This window comes from Oryctolagus cuniculus, chromosome 18 (assembly GCF_051225735.1).
Source record: "Oryctolagus cuniculus isolate XC-2025 breed Fujian yellow rabbit chromosome 18, ASM5122573v1, whole genome shotgun sequence".
NCBI lineage: Eukaryota > Metazoa > Chordata > Mammalia > Lagomorpha > Leporidae > Oryctolagus > Oryctolagus cuniculus.
In genome coordinates this window covers 79,242,901-79,261,081 of record NC_142884.1, presented here as the reverse complement: position 1 = coordinate 79,261,081, position 18,181 = coordinate 79,242,901, and the positions used below count along the sequence as shown (strand labels likewise).

Sequence of the window (18,181 nt, the reverse complement as noted above, 5' to 3'; positions counted from 1 at the left end):
TGCAGTGCCAGCATCCTGTACGGGCACTAGTTCGAGTCTCAGCTGCTCCATTCCCAGCCCAGCTTCCTGTTAATGGCCCGGGAAAGCAGTGGAAGACGCCCAAGTCCTTGGGCCTTGCACCCACATGGGAGACCAGGAAGCAGCTCCTGGCTCCTGACGTCCCCCGGCCCAGCCCTGGCTGTTGCAGCCATTTGGGGAGTTAATCAGTGGATGGAAGCGCTCTGTTTTTCAAATAAATAAATCTTAAAACAAAAACAAAAAACTATGCTTTTTCCTACCCTGGAGTTAGTTCCCAAGAATTTGCTATAAAACTCAACCCAGGCTATGTTCAATTCCAGATGCAGAAGAAAAACCTCCAGTGGGCGCACACGCTCCAAAACAAGAAGAACCCTGACCCCAGGAGGGCAGGAGGCCACACAGCTCTGCCCCTCAGCACCTGTGGCTCCAGCAGGTCCACTCCATGCCTGGTCCTGATGGTCAGACACCTGTGGGACTGCAGGGGCAGTACAGGCAGAGCAGGAGGAGGGGAAGGCAGCCCCCGGCACTGACCTGCAGCGTGGGGAGATCAATGAAGACATGTCGGTCCAGCCGGCCTGGCCTCATCAGAGCATTGTCCAAAATGTCAGCTCGATTTGTGGATGCCAGGACAATGACGTGGTCTGTGGTGCCCATTCCTGAGGGGAGGAGCAGAGCCTCAGGGTGCACCCCCCCGCACAGCTCCCCTTGCACGACGTGGAGGACGCACTGCCCGAGACCTGCTTCCCTGAATGTGTCCAACCAGCGTCAGTGCAGAGAACAAGGACACACGGGTTCTGGCGCCCAGCGAGCTCCCGCAGGCTGTCCACAGGGTGCGACGGCCCGGCCTCCGGACCCAAGATGGGCTTATCTGAGGCTGCTGCCCAGCACTGGGGCCTGCCCCACTCCTCCTGCCCACCATGGCCTTCCCTACAGTGAGGCGGAATCACACCATCTTTAACACCTGTTCTCAGGCGTAGGCCCAAAGTTTCTCACCAGAGAGCTGAGTTCAGAAATTGCCACTAGGAGCCTGTGACACGGGCCTCCCCTATCAGAGCACTGGCTCCAGTCACAGCTGCTCCTCTTCCGATCCAGCTCTCTGCTATGGCCTGGGAAACCAGAAGGTGGCCCAAGTCCTTGGGCCCCTGCACCCGCCTGAGAGATCTGGAAGAAGCTCCTGGCTCCAGATCAGCGAAGCTCTGACCGTTGCGGCCATCTGGGGATGGAAGACCTCTCTCTCTCTCTGCCTCTCCGTCTCTGTGTAACTCTGACTTTCAAATAAATAAATAAATCTTAAAAAAAAAAGAAAAAAGAAAAAAGAAAAAAAGAAAAGGCAGGCAGCAGATGATGGCTCAAGTGCCTGGGCTCCTGCCACCCACAGGAGATGGGAGTCAACATGGAGTTCCAGGCTCTCAGCTGCGGCTTGGCCCACTCCAGCTGTTGTGGCCATTTGGAGAGTGAATGAGTGAACAGATATGAGATGTCTCTGTCTCTTCCTCCATCACTGTCACTTAGCCTGGACTTGAACGAATCAGCTACAAAGATGCTGATGAGGTGGGACATCTGGCCTCACTGACGGGGGCCTCTGCCACGGTGGTTCCCCAGGCACTCGGAGCCCCGGGTCTGCAGACAAGATTGCTGGGGCTGGCCAGCTCGACAAGAAGCAGGGCTGGCAGCACATCTCCCTCTTCTCAGGGATGCCTGGAGAGCACCGTGAAGCAGAGCTGAGGACGCTGTGATCTGTCTTCTGACACCTGAAAAATCCTCCCGAGAGCCAAGTACTCCGCCTGCGCTGCAGCAGAGACGGAGGCTAAGACACTCACATCACGCATCGCCTGCCCAGGCTCCCTGTCTCTCAGTGCTCGGGAAGCCACAGGCGCCAGCTGTGAGGGCTGCTGGCTGCTCATACCCACAGACAGGTACATGCAGTCCCTCTGAAGATGAACGAGACTGCTACTCACCGTCTCGCTGCCCAGGCAGGGCCCCGAACGCAAGGATGCTAGGGCTCTGCCAACACGGAAGTCCTTGCCTTGGCCCCCGGGGACTTCTGACATCTGGGGACATCTGGGGTCAGAGAGCCCATCCTCTCCCATCAGAGGACACAAGGACAGCAGGGCAGACAGCAGCCTGCACCAGGGGAGATGGGCCTGTGCACAGAGCCAGCCTCCCGGGCAGTGAGACCTCATACCTCCCACGTGCAGCTCCGTCCAGGCTGTGCGCACTCACAGACTCTGGGAGAGAAGTGCACGCTGGGGGTGAGCTTCAGGGCTCAGCGGGCTCCACATCCCATCTCAGAGTGCCTAGTTCAGAGCCAGCTTCCTGCCAAGGTGCCTGGGAGATCTGGATGGAGTTCCTGGCCCAGACTCAGCTGTTGTGGGCATCTGGGGAGTGAGTCAGCAGACAAAAGATCTCTGCCTTTCAAATAAATAAGTAAATCAATAAACTCAATGAAAGAAAGAGGGGGGGGGAAGGAGAGAGGGAGGGAGGGAGGGAGGAAGGAGGGAAGGAGGAAGGAGGGAAGGAGGCAGGCAGGCAGGCAGGCACACACTGGGGCCGGGCTGCCATGAACACAGAACTGCAGCGCAGCCACAGAGAGGGGCCACAGGGACACTGGCCACCGTCCAACTCGGGTTGCAGTGTTGGGACACTCCGAAGGTGTGACACAGACAGCAGGCCCAGCATATGTCCACTTTTCCTCTGTCAGCGTCCATCTGCCCACCTGCAGGGCTGCTGTGAGGTAGCACATGCAGCCATGTGTGACAGTCCCTGACCGCTGTGGACAGAGGCAGGGATGTGGTGGCTGCCCACAGCTCCTCGGTGCTCCCACCTGCTCTGCCTGGACATGGCCTGGACACAGTGAGGCCCACAGCAGACACCACAGAGTGCAGGCTATTTAGTGCCTTCTTCCCCGTGTGTTGAAAAAAGAGTCAGAGGAATCCAGGAATCCGTGTCCAGCCGGCTGGAGGCGGGTCCCGGAACTCTTCCTCTGCCCAGGCTGGTGGCACTCAAGAGAAGCCCAGGTCACGAGGGACCTCCTGGTGTTCCTGAGGGAACTCCTGGTTACATGCCAGCACTGTGTTCTACCGGAGCCTGGGCCGAACACTCATGTGAGAGGATGTTACAGGACAAAGACCCCTGTCTGCCCAGGACCCCAACACACTGGACGGGACTGCTCTCCCAGACGAGGCCTGCCTCTTCCTTGCTGAGTTTTCCCACGACCAACACAGCCTCTGCATCTCCAGGAACACACAGCCCCTCCTCCCCGAGGGAACAGCTGGGCCTCTGTACAAAGGGCCTTGTGTGGAGCCGGCTGCACTCCGAAGGCCACGGTCAGCAAGTTGAGGGGGGAGCACACAGTGGGCGGAAATGCTCAAGGGAAATGCCATCTGATACACACTTCCTGGGGGGCTCAAGTCTGCCCACAAAGGGGTCTCTGTCTTCAGGTGTGAAAAGTAACGTAAGCAGAGAGTTGAAGTGCTGCGTGCTGTGAGGGCTGCGCAGCCGGGACCCCCACCCGAGTCCCTCGCCGAGCCTGTCAGCTCACGGGAGGCTCGCAGAGGCACAGGGTCGAGAGACGTGGTTCAGCCTCACGTCACGAATCACAAAACCACAGCCGAGACAGGAGGGCCTGCACGAGGCAGCACCACGTCCTTCCAAGACCCCTGCACACGCCTGATCCTCGTGAGCGCAAAACTCACCCTGCGCTCAACACCAGGAGGCTGGATCCCATCACAGAAGTATCCTTTCTCTGAAACAGGCTGCTGTTCAGAGCTGGCCTGCACAAGCTGTCACAGTCCCCAAAGACAATCACCAGGATCTCATCTAGGACGGGAGCAGACCAGGGAGACGAGGCCACTCAACATGACACACAAGGCAGCAACCCCCACACTCCTGCCGCTACGTGAGCCTTCGGGGGCACGGTGGACACAACGGACCCGTTTCACAACCTTTTAAAATCCCAAATCACTTAAAACAAGATGTTAAAAAGTTTCAGCCTTAGTCACATATAATCAAAATCATACGGTACATATACTAGCTAACATCGTACTATTCCAGAGTGCGCGACAATGAAAAGAGAAACACAAATCAATGGCTCTTGGAGACTAACAGTACTTTGAGGAAACAGCTGTCTCCCTCATTGATACTTAAAATATGACCCAAATTCTGAGGGAAAGTTAAAGACCTCACAAAGCAGAGGCCCAAAGAGCAACAGGACTCACACGGCCACGTGTCCACTGCTGTTCGGGAAAGGAGACACACAGTGGTCTGTGACACCACGTGCCGATCAGCCTCAAAAAGGAAAAAAGGCACAGGCTGGCTCCGTGCCGCAGCGGGGTAAGCTGCCGCATGCAGCACTGGCTCAGTCAGTATCCCACAGTGGAGTGCCAGCTGGAGTCGTGGCTACTCTGCTTCCAATCCAGCTTCCTGCTGTGGCCTGGAAGCAGCAGAAGACGGCCCAAGTCCTTGGGCCCCTGCACCCACGTGGGAGACCCGGAAGAAGCTCCAGGCTCCTGGCTTCAGATCAGCACAACTCCTGGCCGTTGCAGCCATCTGGGGAGTGAACGAGAGGATGGAAGACCTCTCTCTCTTTGCCTCTCCTTCTCTCTCTGTGTAACTGTGACTTTCAAGTAAAATAAATAAATCTTTAAAAAACAAAAGGTCAGAATGGTGAATTTCAAATGTCTACCATAATAGCCCTATCAACAACCTGGATCTTAGAAAAGCCACTCCATGTCACCTCTGCCATCTCTGTAAACCCAAGACTGTGCTGGGGCCAGCCCAGGAGTCACCTGGCTGCAGTACAGACCCAAGGCTCTGCTTGGCCTCCACCGCTGTCACCTGCACAGGACAGTGCCTGGAGGGGGCCATGAATACCCAGTCACACCCATTGTCTGACAGCCGCTCAGCTCTTCCACCCGGCACAGGGAGGTTTACAACAAAATCTGTGTCCTGAGAGTAGGGAGCTAGCAGAAGCAGGTGTTCGAGCCCACGTCCCTCACCGGGGCAGCGGGGGTGGGTGAGAGGTCTGCGGGAGGGAAAGCCACGATGCCCCACGGCACCCAGACGGCTGCTCCCCGGTGTGGGGATCTGCACTCACCGTCCATCTCCACCAGCAGCTGGTTCAGCGTGTGCTCCTCCTCGGTGCTGGAGAGGCCCGAGGTGGCGGTGGAGCGCTTCTTGCCCACGGCGTCAATCTCATCAATGTACACGATGCAGGGTGCTCGCGCGCGTGCTTCCTTGAAGAGGCTTCGCACGCGGGCAGCGCCGAGGCCTGAGGGAGCAGAGAGCACCAGGCGGGGCAGGTGATGGAGACAGAGTCCAGATGCCCCAAGGACACCAAGTGGACAGGGTCCTCCTCCCCTAGACACAAACTACCAGTTTCCCTAGAGGGAAAGCGGTTTCTAAGTTCCTGGCTGCCCACGCCCCCACGCGGGCCTCTCTCCCTTACCTTGACTCCATCTGTCTCTCGCTGGCCCCATCTTCCCTCCCCTCAGTCACACAGAGCCATGGCTGACCAGGCCAGCCTGCAACCCCTCCATTCACCCACCTCCAATGACCTCCACGAACTCTGGGCCAGCCATTGCCAAGAAGGGCACCTGGGCCTCGGTGGCCACTGCCTTGGCCAGCAGTGTCTTCCCGCAGCCAGGAGGGCCGAGCAGCAGCGCACCCTTTGGGACCTTGGCACCGAGCTGGAGGAAGCGCTCCGGGCTCTAGAGAGCGGCAGACAGGCAGACACAAGGTTGGCCACTGAGTTGTTCTGAAACGCGCACAATACCGTGCAGAGATCCAGCAAGGCAGCCGCGGCGTGAATGGAAGTGGCCCGAGCCAGCCCTGCACTGCTGCTGAGTGATGGTGCACTGGGCTTCTGTCCCCACTCAAAACCCGATACCTATTGCCGGGGCAGGGCCTGCGGCCCCAGGGCCGTGTGAGGCCTACAAATCACTGGTCTGGCCCTGCCAAGGCAACTGCAACAGGACTCAGGATTCAGAACACGTTGAGCAGGCTGGGTTTTAAGTTGATACTTTTGTATGACCCACAGATGATGTCGCAAACACGCAAGTGGCCCCTGACCTGCGATGCAGTCCCAATCTCCCCAGCCTCCTCGTCCTGCCGGTGCCTGGCTCTCACCTTCAGATAATCCACAAACTCACGGACTTCCAGCTTGGCTTCGTGCATTCCTGCCACGTCTCTGAAGCTGACTCCTTTCCCTGCCTTCCCATCCACAATTGTGAAACGAGCCATTCTCAGCTGATTCTAGGCAGAAGGAGGAAGGGGCAGCAGAGGTCACAGCTCAAGCCAGAGGCTCTGCTCCGCACACCTGCACGGACACAGCCCCAGAAGGACCAGACTTCTACAACAAGGGCAGTCTTGATTTCACATTACCAAGCAACAAAAAGGTTGTGTAGCAACTCGCCTGGAAGAAGAAATCTACCCCACCAGGTAATTCAGTGTCTTCCATATAAACGATTTTATTTTGCAACACGACTCTGCCCAGGACCCTGAGGTCTTCTCTCATTACTGAAGACACGACTACTTAACACCAGGCACCTGAGCTCTGGGTGATGTGGCCATTTGGGGAGTGAACCAAGGACAGATCTCCGTCTCTCCCTCCGTGACTCTGACTTTCTAATAAACAGACAAATCTTTTTTAAAAAGTCTGTAAGGAGCCAGCATTGTGGCACAGCAGGTAATATGCAATACTGCATCCCATACAGGCACCAGTTCAAGTCCTGGCTGCCCCAGTTCCAATCCAGCTCCCTGCCTGGGACCCTGCCACCCACATGAGCGACCAGGAGAAGCTTCAGGCTCCTGGCTTCAGCCTGGCCACCTGGGGAGTGAGCCAGCACATGGAATTTCTTTCTAACTTTATCTTTCAAGTCAATACTTTTTGTTTTCTTAAAAGGAGGCAGTTATTTTAAGGACACCGTTTAAAGGTATTCCGCTTCGGTGCTGGGGCTTGGCCCAGCACGTAGACCTGGCTTGGGATGCCCATGTCTCACATCAGGGTGCCTGGTTCACGTCCTGACGCTCTGCTTGACTCTCGCTTCCTGCTAATGCGCACTCTGGGAAGCAGCTGGTGACAGCTCAATTACTTGGGTCCTGCCACCCACATGGGCGATGTGGACTGATTTCTGGGCTCCTGGCTTGCAGTGGCTGAGCCCCACACCTACACAGCTTGGGACACCTGTATTCTCTGTCACAGTGCCCAGGTGTGAGCCCCACTCTGCTGACTGCTCCCTGGGGAGCAGCAGATGATGACACAGGAACCCAGGGTGCTACCGCCCATGGGAGAGGCCTAGATGGATTTCCGGTGCCTGGAGTTTTGGCTGGGCCTGTCCCCAGTTGTTGCAGGCATTTGAGGAGTGAATCGGTAAATGGAAGGTCTGCTTCTGTCTCTCTCAATAAAAAGAAAATGTTAACTTTTTTTTTTTAAAGATTTATTTATTTGATATACAGAGTTACAGAGAGAGGTAGAGACAGAGAGGTCTTTCATCTGCTGGTTTACCTCCAGATGGCCGCAATGGATGGAGCTGTGCTGATCCGAAGCCAGGAGCTTCCTCCGGGTCTCCAACACAGGTGCAGGTGCCAAAGGACTTGGGCCATCTTCCTCCACTGCTTTCCCAGGCCATAGCAGAGAGCTGGATCAGAAGAGGAGCAGCCAGGACTAGAACCAGCGCCCATATGGGATGCTGGTGCTTCAGGCCAGGGCGTTAACCCACTGCGCCACAACTTTTTAAAGAAAACTGCTTAAATAAATAAAATGTGTCAGCCTCTGAGCTACCAGAGGACATCAAGGAAAAAACCATAATCCTGGGCTGGGTGTTGTCATGCAGAGGGCTAAGCTGCCTAACCCCATAGCAGTGCACAAGGCTCAAGTCCCAGCTACTCCTGCTTCTGACCCAGACTCCTGAAATGTGTCTGGGAGTCAGGGGATGACGGCCCACGCACCTGGGCCCCTGCCACTCACATGGGAGACCCAGACGTGTTTCTGGCTCCTGGGTTCAGCCTAGCTGTTCTGAGTATTTGGGGAGTAAACCAGCAAATGGAAGGTGTCTTTCCTTCTCTCTGTTGCTCTGCCTTTAAAATAAAAAAGGAAATTTTAGGAGCCGGTGTTGTGGCACAGTGGGTAAAACCACAACTTCCAGTATCGGAATCCCATATGGGTGCCAGTTTGAGTCCCAGCTGCTCCACTTCCGATCCTGCTCTCTGCTATGGCCTGGGAAAGCAGTGGAAGATGACCCAAGTCCTTGGGCCCCTGCAGCCACATGGAAGACCTGGAGGACGCTCCTGGCTCTGGATCAGAGCAACTCCAGCTGTTGTGGCCATCTGGGGAGTGAACCAACGGATGGAAGACTCCTCTCTCTCTGCCTCAGCCTCTCTGTAACTCTGTCTTTCAAATAAAATAAATAAATTTTTAAAAAATAAATAAGTAAATTTTAAATAAAAACCCCATGGAAAGCAATCCTGACTGATGTAAAAACCACAGAGAGGCTAGCGTTGTGGCATAGCAGGTTAAAGCCCCAGCCTGCAACGCTGGCATCCCATATGGGTGTTGGTTTGAGTCCTGGCTGCTCCTTCCGATCCAGCTGTCTGCTGTGGCCTGGGAAAGCAGTGGATGATGGCCCAACTCCTTTGGTCCCTGTACCCGCGTGGGAGACCTAAAAGAGGCTCTTGGCTCCTGGCTTCGGATCAGCTCAGCTTTAGCGGTTGCAGTCATTTGGGGAGTGAACCAGTGGAATGGAAGACCTCCATCTCTGGCTCTACCTCTCCCTTTAACTCTTTCAAATAAATAAAATAATTCTAAAAACAACAACAACAAAAACCACAGAACACACTGCTCTAAAAACTCATGAGACTCAGCCACATCAGAGGTCAAGGAGAAAGATCAGCAGTCCAGGCTGCACCTCGCAGTCTGCCAGCCAATCAGAAAGTGAGGCATGAGCTGCCAAAGACTGCCTTCCAGGTGCACCTGCAACAGGCGGGGCTCACTACACCCTCTGTCAGCTGTTCACACAAACAGGGATCCTCACCACACCGTCAGCTGTTCACACAAACAGGGATCCTCACTACACCCTCTGTCAGCTGTTCACACAAACAGGGATCCTCACCACACCCTCTGTCAGCTGTTCACACAAACAGGGATCCTCACCACACTGTCAGCTGTTCATACAGGGATTCTCACCACACCATCAGCTGTTCACACACAACAGGGATTCTCACCACACCCACTGTCAGCTGTTCATACAGAGATTCTCACCACACCATCAGCTGTTCATAAAGAGATTCTCACCACACCCACTCTCAGCTGTTCACATACAATAGGTGAGTCTCACTACACCCACCAACAGCTGTTCATACAAACAGGGATCCTCACCACACCATCAGCTGTTCATAAAGAGATTCTCACCACACCCACTGTCAGCTGTTCACACACAACAGGGACCCTCACCACACCCACTCTCAGCTGTTCACATACAACGGAGATTCTCACCATACCCACTCAGCTGCTCACACACAACAGGGATCCTCACCACACTGTCAGCTGTTCACACAAACAGGGATTCTCACCATACCCACTCTCAGCTTTCACACACAATAGGGATTCTCACCACACCCTCTGTCAGCTGTTCACACAAACAGGGATTCTCACCACACCCACTCTGCAGTTGTTCATTCAGAGATTCTCACCACACCCACTCTCAGCTTTCACACACAACAGGGATTCTCACCACACCCTCTGTCAGCTGTTCACACAAACAGGGATTCTCACCACACCCACTGTCAGCTGTTCACACAAACAGGGATTCTCACCGCATGATCAGCTCTTCATAAAGAGATTCTCACCACACCCACGATCAGCTGTTCACACACAATAGGGATTCTCACCACACTCACTGTCAGCTGTTCATACAGGGATTCTCACCACACCCACTGTCAGCTGTTCACACACAACAGGGACCCTCACCACACCCACTCTCAGCTGTTCACACAAACAGGGATTCTCACCACACCATCAGCTGTTCATAGAGATCCTCACCACACCCACTGTCAGCTGTTCATACAGGGATTCTCACCACACCCACTGTCAGCTGTTCATACAGGGATTCTCACCACACCCACTGTCAGCTGTTCACACACAACAGGGACCCTCACCACACTCACTGTGCAGCTGTGCTCAGCACACAACAGGGATTCTCAGCACACACTCTACAGCTGTTTACACACAACAGAGAGTCTTACTGCATACTCAGCAGGCACAACCAGACACTCCAGACATAAGTTCACTGAGAGCTCACTTGTACAACTTACAAAAGCACTGAATCCACCTTCTCTTCCTGTCATCCCGGCGAGACGGAACATGTACCACAGGATGGCCAAGCCCACGGCAGTCATCCCCAGGGCATAGAGGGCACTGAGAAGAGGGGCAGTTATTGGGTTAGTTACTGCTGCCTGGACTCTGACAGTCCCACCTCACATGGCCGGGATGACCACTGACAACACGTCCTAAGCAGGAAGGGTCTCCCCATGACTGGGACCAGCACGTACAATGAAGTGGTTGCAGAAATAGGTTTTCTTGTCCAATTCTCACCACTCTTGATTGTGACAGTGCCTAAGAGGTCGGACTGATCAGGAAGTACCAAACACCCAGGTCGAGTGGTTTCTGCCTAGCGGTAGTCACTTTTCACCTGTTGAGGCGAACGAGCCACGGGGCGAAGGAAAACCCCAGCGTCAGCACACGCCTGCAGCCACGAGCGGCATGGCGGGGGCCGCCAAAGCTCCGCCGGAGAGTGGGCTCTCTGCCCAGCCGTCAGCCGCCATGGTGGAACGGTGCCTCTTTACTTGCTGCTTCCGTCACCACTGGCCCCAGCAGGGCTGCTAAGGGACACAGGATGACTCACGGACTTCCACTAAGGAAACTGCCAGGCTTCCGGGCTCTACCTGGGAAAGCTCCTGCAGGCCACTGCTGCTGTCTGCTCGGGACGGGAGCTGCTGTTTCCCACTTCCTGCTCCACGTGCTTCCTGTCGACAGCACCTAGAATGCACCCCCGGCTTGGCCTATGAGCTAAGGTGCTACTTAAGACACCCACATCAGACTGCTGGGGCTCCCGCCTCTGGCTCCCAATTCCAGCTTGTGGGAGAGCTGGAGACAGCAGCAATGGCTCAAGGAACTGGGTCTCTGTCACCCACCCAGTAGACCTGGACTGAGTTCCTGGCTCCAGGCTTCACCCACCCCCTAACTCCCAGCAGCTGCAGGCACCTGGGCAGTGAACCAGCAGATAGGAGATCTGCCACTCAAATAAAGAAATAAAAGAAAACACCACAGACAACTCAGGAAAGTAACTAAAACGAACTCCAACAGACTTTCCTTTTCCAAACCTGCCAGGCTGGTCTGGTTCACCCCACATGGCTGAGCCCTCCCACCGCGAGGAAAACCCGCCTGAGCCTTCTGCTCACAGGTGCTTCTCACACCGCAAAGGCAAGCTGGGTTTAGTTCAACAGTCAACATAAGTGACTGACATACTTCCCAAAGAACCCCGTGCGCTTATAGGAGACCGGGATCCTGTCTTTGCCTTCGATGTTCAGCTCATCCTCAGCCGCTCGGAGCTTCTCCTCGAACTTGTCAATGTTTGCAACCTGCATTCGGTACATCAAGGCCAGCCGCTGCAAACCGAGAGGGGAGGGGAGCAGTCAGACCAGCCTTTGCAATGATGGCTACAAATTCAGAAACAAAACTGCAAGATATATTTACTGAGTAATTTGTTTTCCACTAATAAGATAATCTGAGAAGAACGCAGGGTGTTAGCACAGTACGTGATCAGAGGCGACAACCCTGTGTCAGGGAAGGTGAGTCTACGGAGATTTCCCAGGAAAGCAGAAGCAGAGATCTTGGGGCAAAACCAGATTCAATTAGGTGAGTCCACTCCCTGCACGCTCCTCCTCACACCACACACACAGGCAGCCTTCCGGACCCTCGGTCCTCCTCACACCACACACACAGGTGGCCTCCCTGACCCTCAGTCCTCACTCCACACACACAGGCGGCCTCCCGGACCCTCAGTCCTCACATCACACACACAGGCAGCCTTCCGGACCCTCAGTCCTCACATCACACACACAGGCGGCCTCCCTGACCCTCAGTCCTCATACCACACATACAGGCGGCATCCCTGACACTCGGTACTCACACCACACACACAGGCGGCCTCCCTGACCCTCGGTCCTCCTCACAAACACACACAGTCAGCCTCCCGGACCCTTGGTCCTCACACCACACACACAGGCGGCCTCCCTGACCCTCGGTCCTCACACCACACACACAGGCGGCCTCCCGGACCCTCGGTCCTCCTCACACCACACACACAGGCGGCCTCCGGGACCCTCAGTCCTCACACCACACACACATTGGTGGCCTCCCTGACCCTCGGTCCTCCTCACACCACACATACAGGGGCCTCCCGGACCCTTGGTCCTCACACCTCACACACACAGGCGGCCTCCTGGACCCTCGGTCCTCACACCACACACACATTGGTGGCCTCCCTGAGCCTCGGTCCTCCTCACACCACACACACAGGCGGCCTCCCTGACCCTCGGTCCTCCTCACACCACACATACAGGCGGCCTCCCTGACACTCGGTACTCACACCACACACATTGGTGGCCTCCCTGACCCTCGGTTCTCCTCACACCATATATACAGGCAGTCTCCCGGACCCTCGGTCCTCCTCACACCACACATACGGGGCCTCCCGGACCCTCGGTCCTCCTCATACCACACATACAGGCGGCCTCCCTGACCCTCGGTCCTCCTCACACCACACACACAGGCGGCCTCCGGGACCCTCAATCCTCACACCACACATACACTGGTGCCCTCCCTGACCCTCGGTCCTCACGCCACACACATAGGCGGCCTCCCTGACCCTCGGTCCTCCTCACACCACACACACAGGCGGCCTCCCGGTCCCTCGGTCCTCCTCACACCACACACACAGGCAGCCTCCCGGACCCTTGGTCCTCACTCCACACACACAGGCGGCCTCCCTGACCCTCGGTCCTCCTCACTCCACACACACAGGCGGCCTCCCGGACCCTCGGTCCTCACACCACACACACAGGCGGCCTCCCTGACCCTCGGTCCTCCTCACACCACACACACAGGCGGTCTCCCTCACCCTCGGTCCTCAGACCACACACACAGGCGGTCTCCCTCACCCTCGGTCCTCACTCCACACACACAGGCGGCCTCCCTGACCCTCGGTCCTCCTCACTCCACACACACAGGCGGCCTCCCGGACCCTCGGTCCTCACACCACACACACAGGCGGCCTCCCTGACCCTCGGTCCTCCTCACACCACACACACAGGCGGTCTCCCTCACCCTCGGTCCTCAGACCACACACACAGGCGGTCTCCCTCACCCTCGGTCCTCAGACCACACACACAGGTGGCCTCCCTGACCCTCGGTCCTCCTCACACCACACACACAGGCGGCCTCCCTCACCCTCGGTCCTCCTCACACCACACACACAGGCGGTCTCCCTCACCCTCGGTCCTCCTCACACCACACATACAGGCGGCATCCCTGACACTCGGTACTCACACCACACACACAGGTGGCCTCCCTGACCCTCGGTTCTCCTCATACCATACATACAGGCAGTCTCCCGGACCCTCGGTCCTCCTAACACCACACATACGGGGCCTCCCGGACCCTCGGTCCTCACACCACACATACAGGCAGCCTCCCTGACCCTTGGTCCTCCTCACACCACACACACAGGCGGCCTCCTGGACCCTCAGTCCTCCTCACACCACACACACAGGCAGGCGGTCTCCCTCACCCTCGGTCCTCAGACCACACACACAGGCGGCCTCCCTGACCCTCGGTCCTCCTCACACCACACACATAGGCGGCCTCCCTGACCCTCGGTCCTCCTCACACCACACACACAGGCGGTCTCCCTCACCCTCGGTCCTCACACCACACACACTTGCGGTCTCCCTCACCCTCGGTCCTCAGACCACACACACAGGCGGTCTCCCTCACCCTCGGTCCTCACACCACACACACTTGCGGTCTCCCTCTCCCTCGGTCCTCAGACCACACACACAGGCGGTCTCCCTCTCCCTCGGTCCTCAGACCACACACACAGGCGGCCTCCCTGACCCTCGGTCCTCACACCACACACACAGGCGGTCTCCCTCACCCTCGGTCCTCAGACCACACACACAGGCGGCCTCCCTGACCCTCGGTCCTCACACCACACACACTTGCGGTCTCCCTCACCCTCGGTCCTCACACCATGCATCTGCTCACGGTCACTCATGAGACAGGGCAGGACACACAGGAAAGGAGAAGACTCTGCTCAAAGGAGTAAACCATGGTTCCAGGATAGCACACCAGGGGCGGCTGCTTGCAACGCACACGTGCGGACGTGAAAAGCCTCACAAGGTCTAGTGCCACACTGTCCAAACTTTTAACAAATGAGGAGAAGGAGATGAAAGAAATGTGATAGAAGGGCCAGTGCTGTGGCTCAGCGGGTTAAAGCCACAGCCTGCAGTGCCAGCATCCCATATGGGCACCAGTTTGAGTCCCAGCTGCTCCTCTTGTGATCCAGCTCTCTGCTGTGGCCTGGAAAAGCAGAATAAGATGGCCCAAGTCCTTGGCCCCCTGCACCCACGTAGAAGACCTGGAAGAAGCTCCTGGCTTTGGATCAACTCAGCTCTGACCGTTGAGGTCATTTTCTGAGTGAACCAGTGGAATGGAAGACTCTCTCTCTCTGGTTCTACCTTTCTCTGTAACTCTTTCAAATAAAGAAGATAAATATTTTAAAAAAAGAAAGAAAGAAACTTCATGGTCCTTGACCAAATCTTGTGTTTGAAATGTTACTAAAGGGGCTGGCGCTGTGGTGTAGCGGGTTAAGCTGCCGCCTGTGATCCCTGCACTCCACACTGGTGCACTGGTTCAAAATCCCAACTGCTCAACTTTCGAGCCAGCTCCCTTCTAATGCACCTGGGAAAGCAATGGGAGATGGGCCCCTGCACCCACAGGGAAGACCTGATGGAGTTCTGGGCTCCTTGTTTGGCACCGCTGTTCTGGGCATTTGGGAAGTGAACGAGTGAAGGAAGATCTCTGTCTCGCTGCCTTTAAAATGCAATGAAAATGAATGCATTTATATTATTAGCAAAAGCAGTTCTCAGGGCCAGCATGGAGGTAACCGAAAACCATGGAGAGGGGTCATCTTCTGGTATTAATGTCCACTGTGTGAGTCTAAGAGGGGTGTCACGGCGACTGGGAGAAACACAAGACAAGCAGATGGGAAGAAAGCACGGGGTTGGGGGCTCCTTCTCTCTGCGAAGCCTTCCAAGGCCCAGCTCATCACAGCTCCCTCTGGCGCCAGAGGGGCTGACAGCTCACGGCTGTCACCTCGGGGCGCCCCATCAGCTCTGACGAGCCCTCCACCTGACACAGATGCCACACCCCTCGGCCCAGCCGCTGCATCTCTACCGTGTCACTCCAGTCCCTCGTCACAATGCAAACCCCGCGGGGTTTCTCCCAGGGGCACGTGAGCAGAGGGCCTTGCTCTCCTCTCCAAGGCCTGGTCCTCTGCTCACTCCTCTCGCCAGCCTCAGGGTGCAGCTCTGTCCATGCTGCAGGCAGTCCCTGCTGCTGAGGACCCATTCCGTCTCTGTTCCCTGCTGCAGGCCCTGCCCGCCGCCAGAGATGCCCCCTGCTCCTGCGTGACTCTGCCAGAGCCCCTCCTGCTGACTGCCAGCCCAAGCCGGCCAGACACAGGGCTGCAGCCTCCTCGCCTCAGTCCCCAAGATCAGAGTTTCCACTTGAACCCAGCTGCCCTTTACTTCCTGTTCTTCCTCTCTGGACACAGCTCCCACAGCCACTGTAGGCCTCACAGCACCATGCACAACCCCACGGACACCACTGTCCCCCGCGACAAGCCCCCACTGTCTTCCTGCAGTTCTGCTGTGCGGCGCTGCCATGTGGAAATCTGGCCCCACTCGGCCCATTTGAGGACACACACGTGGGGTGGGCTGAAGGGGAAGGCCCCGTCCTCACTCACCGGCCGTCCGAACACCACGGCTCCCGGGTGCAGGTAGACCTCCACCACGTCGCTCTCAGGCACCACCTGCACCCGCTGCACCTCACCCTTGGCCAGCATCTCGTTGACAAAGTCGCTCCAGGAGATGTTGCCACCGCTGGTGCTGAAGGAATTCAGCAGGCTCATGACGACCGCGATGACAAACAGCGTGCGCAGCCGCTCCCGGTACATCTGGTCCTCCCGCTCCTTCCGCCTCCTCTCCTCTGGCCAGCCGGGGCAGAGGGAGAAGACGCAAGCACAGCAGGGTGAGTAGGGGACACTCCAGAGCCACAGCAGGTAACCCACATATCATTTTTTAAAAAATCATTTATTCCTAGTTACTGGAAAGGCAAAGAGAGAGATCTTCCATCCACTGGTGCAGGGCTGGGCCAGGCCAAAGACAAGAACCTAGACTCCACCCACGCCTCCTAGCATCACTGAGCTATCACCTCCCGCCTCCTGTGCAGGCGGGGTGCCAGCCCCGACCCTTCCATACGGGCTGAGGGCATCCCAAGCACTGGCTCCACCCACTGTCTGCAATATTGGGCTCTATCCCTGCCTGGGAAAAACTCAACTCAGAAGTTGCAGCATCCAGTTTCCTGCACGATTCTGCCTTTTTGCCAACGTAGCAAAAAGCAAACACGACTTATGTGTGGGGATGGCCAACGCTCTGGTCACTGACGTTACTTCAGACAGAAGGGGGCGTGCGTCCCACCAGCTCAGACTGGAAGAATAGGTCCCCAGTGTAGACATGCGCAGCCTCCCTAGCACCACCATGCTGCTGCAACGTTACACGTTTTCCCGGCAAGTATACGCTGACAAAGCTACAAGTACAGACTTCAGACCTGAGTGCATACTAGAAACTATCAACAGGTTGTGTGCAGCATAATATGAGTTAGTAAACATAAAACAAATCCCTTTACCACAACTTGCCTCAAATAAAACCTTCCAACCCCACTGAACCCTCATACGCCTGTCTCCCTCCCCACCCAACCAGCATCCTGAACTTAGTATTCGTTACATGAGCAACATTTAAGTTGTGGGGCCAATCCTGTGGCGTAAGGGGTAAAGCCACAGCCTACAGTGCCAGCATCCTATATGGGTGCCAGTTTGAGTCCCGGCTGCTCTACTTCAAATACATATATAAACCTTAAAAACAAAACAAAACAAAACTAAGTTGTGGAGACTGATGTCTTGTATAGTGATTGAAATGTGGCTTAGAATGCCTGCATCCTTTATTGGAATGCCTGGGTTCAAGTCCCAGGTCTTTTTTTTTTTTTTTTTTTTTTTTTTTGACAGGCAGAGTTAGACAGTAAGAAAGAGACAGAGAGAAAGGTCTTCCTTTTTCCACCCAAATGGCCGCCATGGCGCGCTGTGACGATGTGAAGCCAGGAGCCAGGTGTTTCCTCCTGGACCCCTATGTGGGTACAGGGCCCAAGCACTTGGGCCACCCTCCACTGCCTTTCCGGGCCACAGCAGAGAGCTGGATTGGAAGAGGAGCAGCCGGCACTCGAACCAGCGCCCACATGGGATGCCAGCGCTTCAGGCCAGGGCGTTAACCTGCTGCGCCACAGTGCCGGCCCCCCTAGCTCTACTTTTAATCCAGCGTCCTGCTAACGAGCACCCTGGGAGACAGCAGGTGATGATTCAAGTACTTGAGTCCCAGTCACTGACATGGGAGACTTGATTTGAATTCCCAACTCCAGACTTGAGCCTGGCCCAGACCCAGCCATTACAGGAATTTGGGGAGTGAATCAGCATGTGAGAGGTCTTTCTCAAAAGTAATAAAATTTTAAAAATTAAAAGACATCTCACACTCTAAGCTTTGACACTCTGAGCAAGAATTCCTAATCAAATGAAAGCACAGGGAGGATTTGGTCTCTTCTGCTTTCTTCAGAAAATCCACCCCTTTCCAAGGTGCAACCCATGGAGCCCCACAACTCGCTTCTTCTCGCTGCCATGCTGGGCCCACCCTCACTTGGCAGAGACTGCAGGGGAGGGCAGCCACACTCAAGTCTGGAATTGCTAGTTTCTTCTGATTGCTCAGGATGACTTGCTGAGCG

General features: G+C 56.0%; 1 protein-coding gene across 3 annotated transcripts in view; it reads right to left on the bottom strand.

Moving 5' to 3' along the window:
* SPG7 (SPG7 matrix AAA peptidase subunit, paraplegin) overlaps window positions 1-18,181 on the bottom strand; it is a 39,964-nt gene that overhangs the window by 10,765 nt on the left and 11,018 nt on the right. For 2 of the 3 annotated variants that reach the window (XR_011384135.2, XM_008252191.5), the window contains exons 4-10: window positions 16,101-16,342; window positions 11,540-11,679; window positions 10,327-10,429; window positions 6,145-6,270; window positions 5,564-5,726; window positions 5,114-5,287; window positions 550-674 (exon numbers count right to left, since the gene is read on the bottom strand). Coding sequence is in view for 2 of the 3 variants with exons in the window: in XM_008252191.5 (XP_008250413.4) it covers window positions 550-674; window positions 5,114-5,287; window positions 5,564-5,726; window positions 6,145-6,270; window positions 10,327-10,429; window positions 11,540-11,679; window positions 16,101-16,342 (1,073 nt within the window). In the remaining variant the exon portion in view is untranslated. Of the gene's footprint in view, window positions 1-549; window positions 675-3,650; window positions 3,838-5,113; window positions 5,288-5,563; window positions 5,727-6,144; window positions 6,271-10,326; window positions 10,430-11,539; window positions 11,680-16,100; window positions 16,343-18,181 lie in introns of those variants that run through there. The other variant, XM_089319798.1, reaches the window with a different exon arrangement.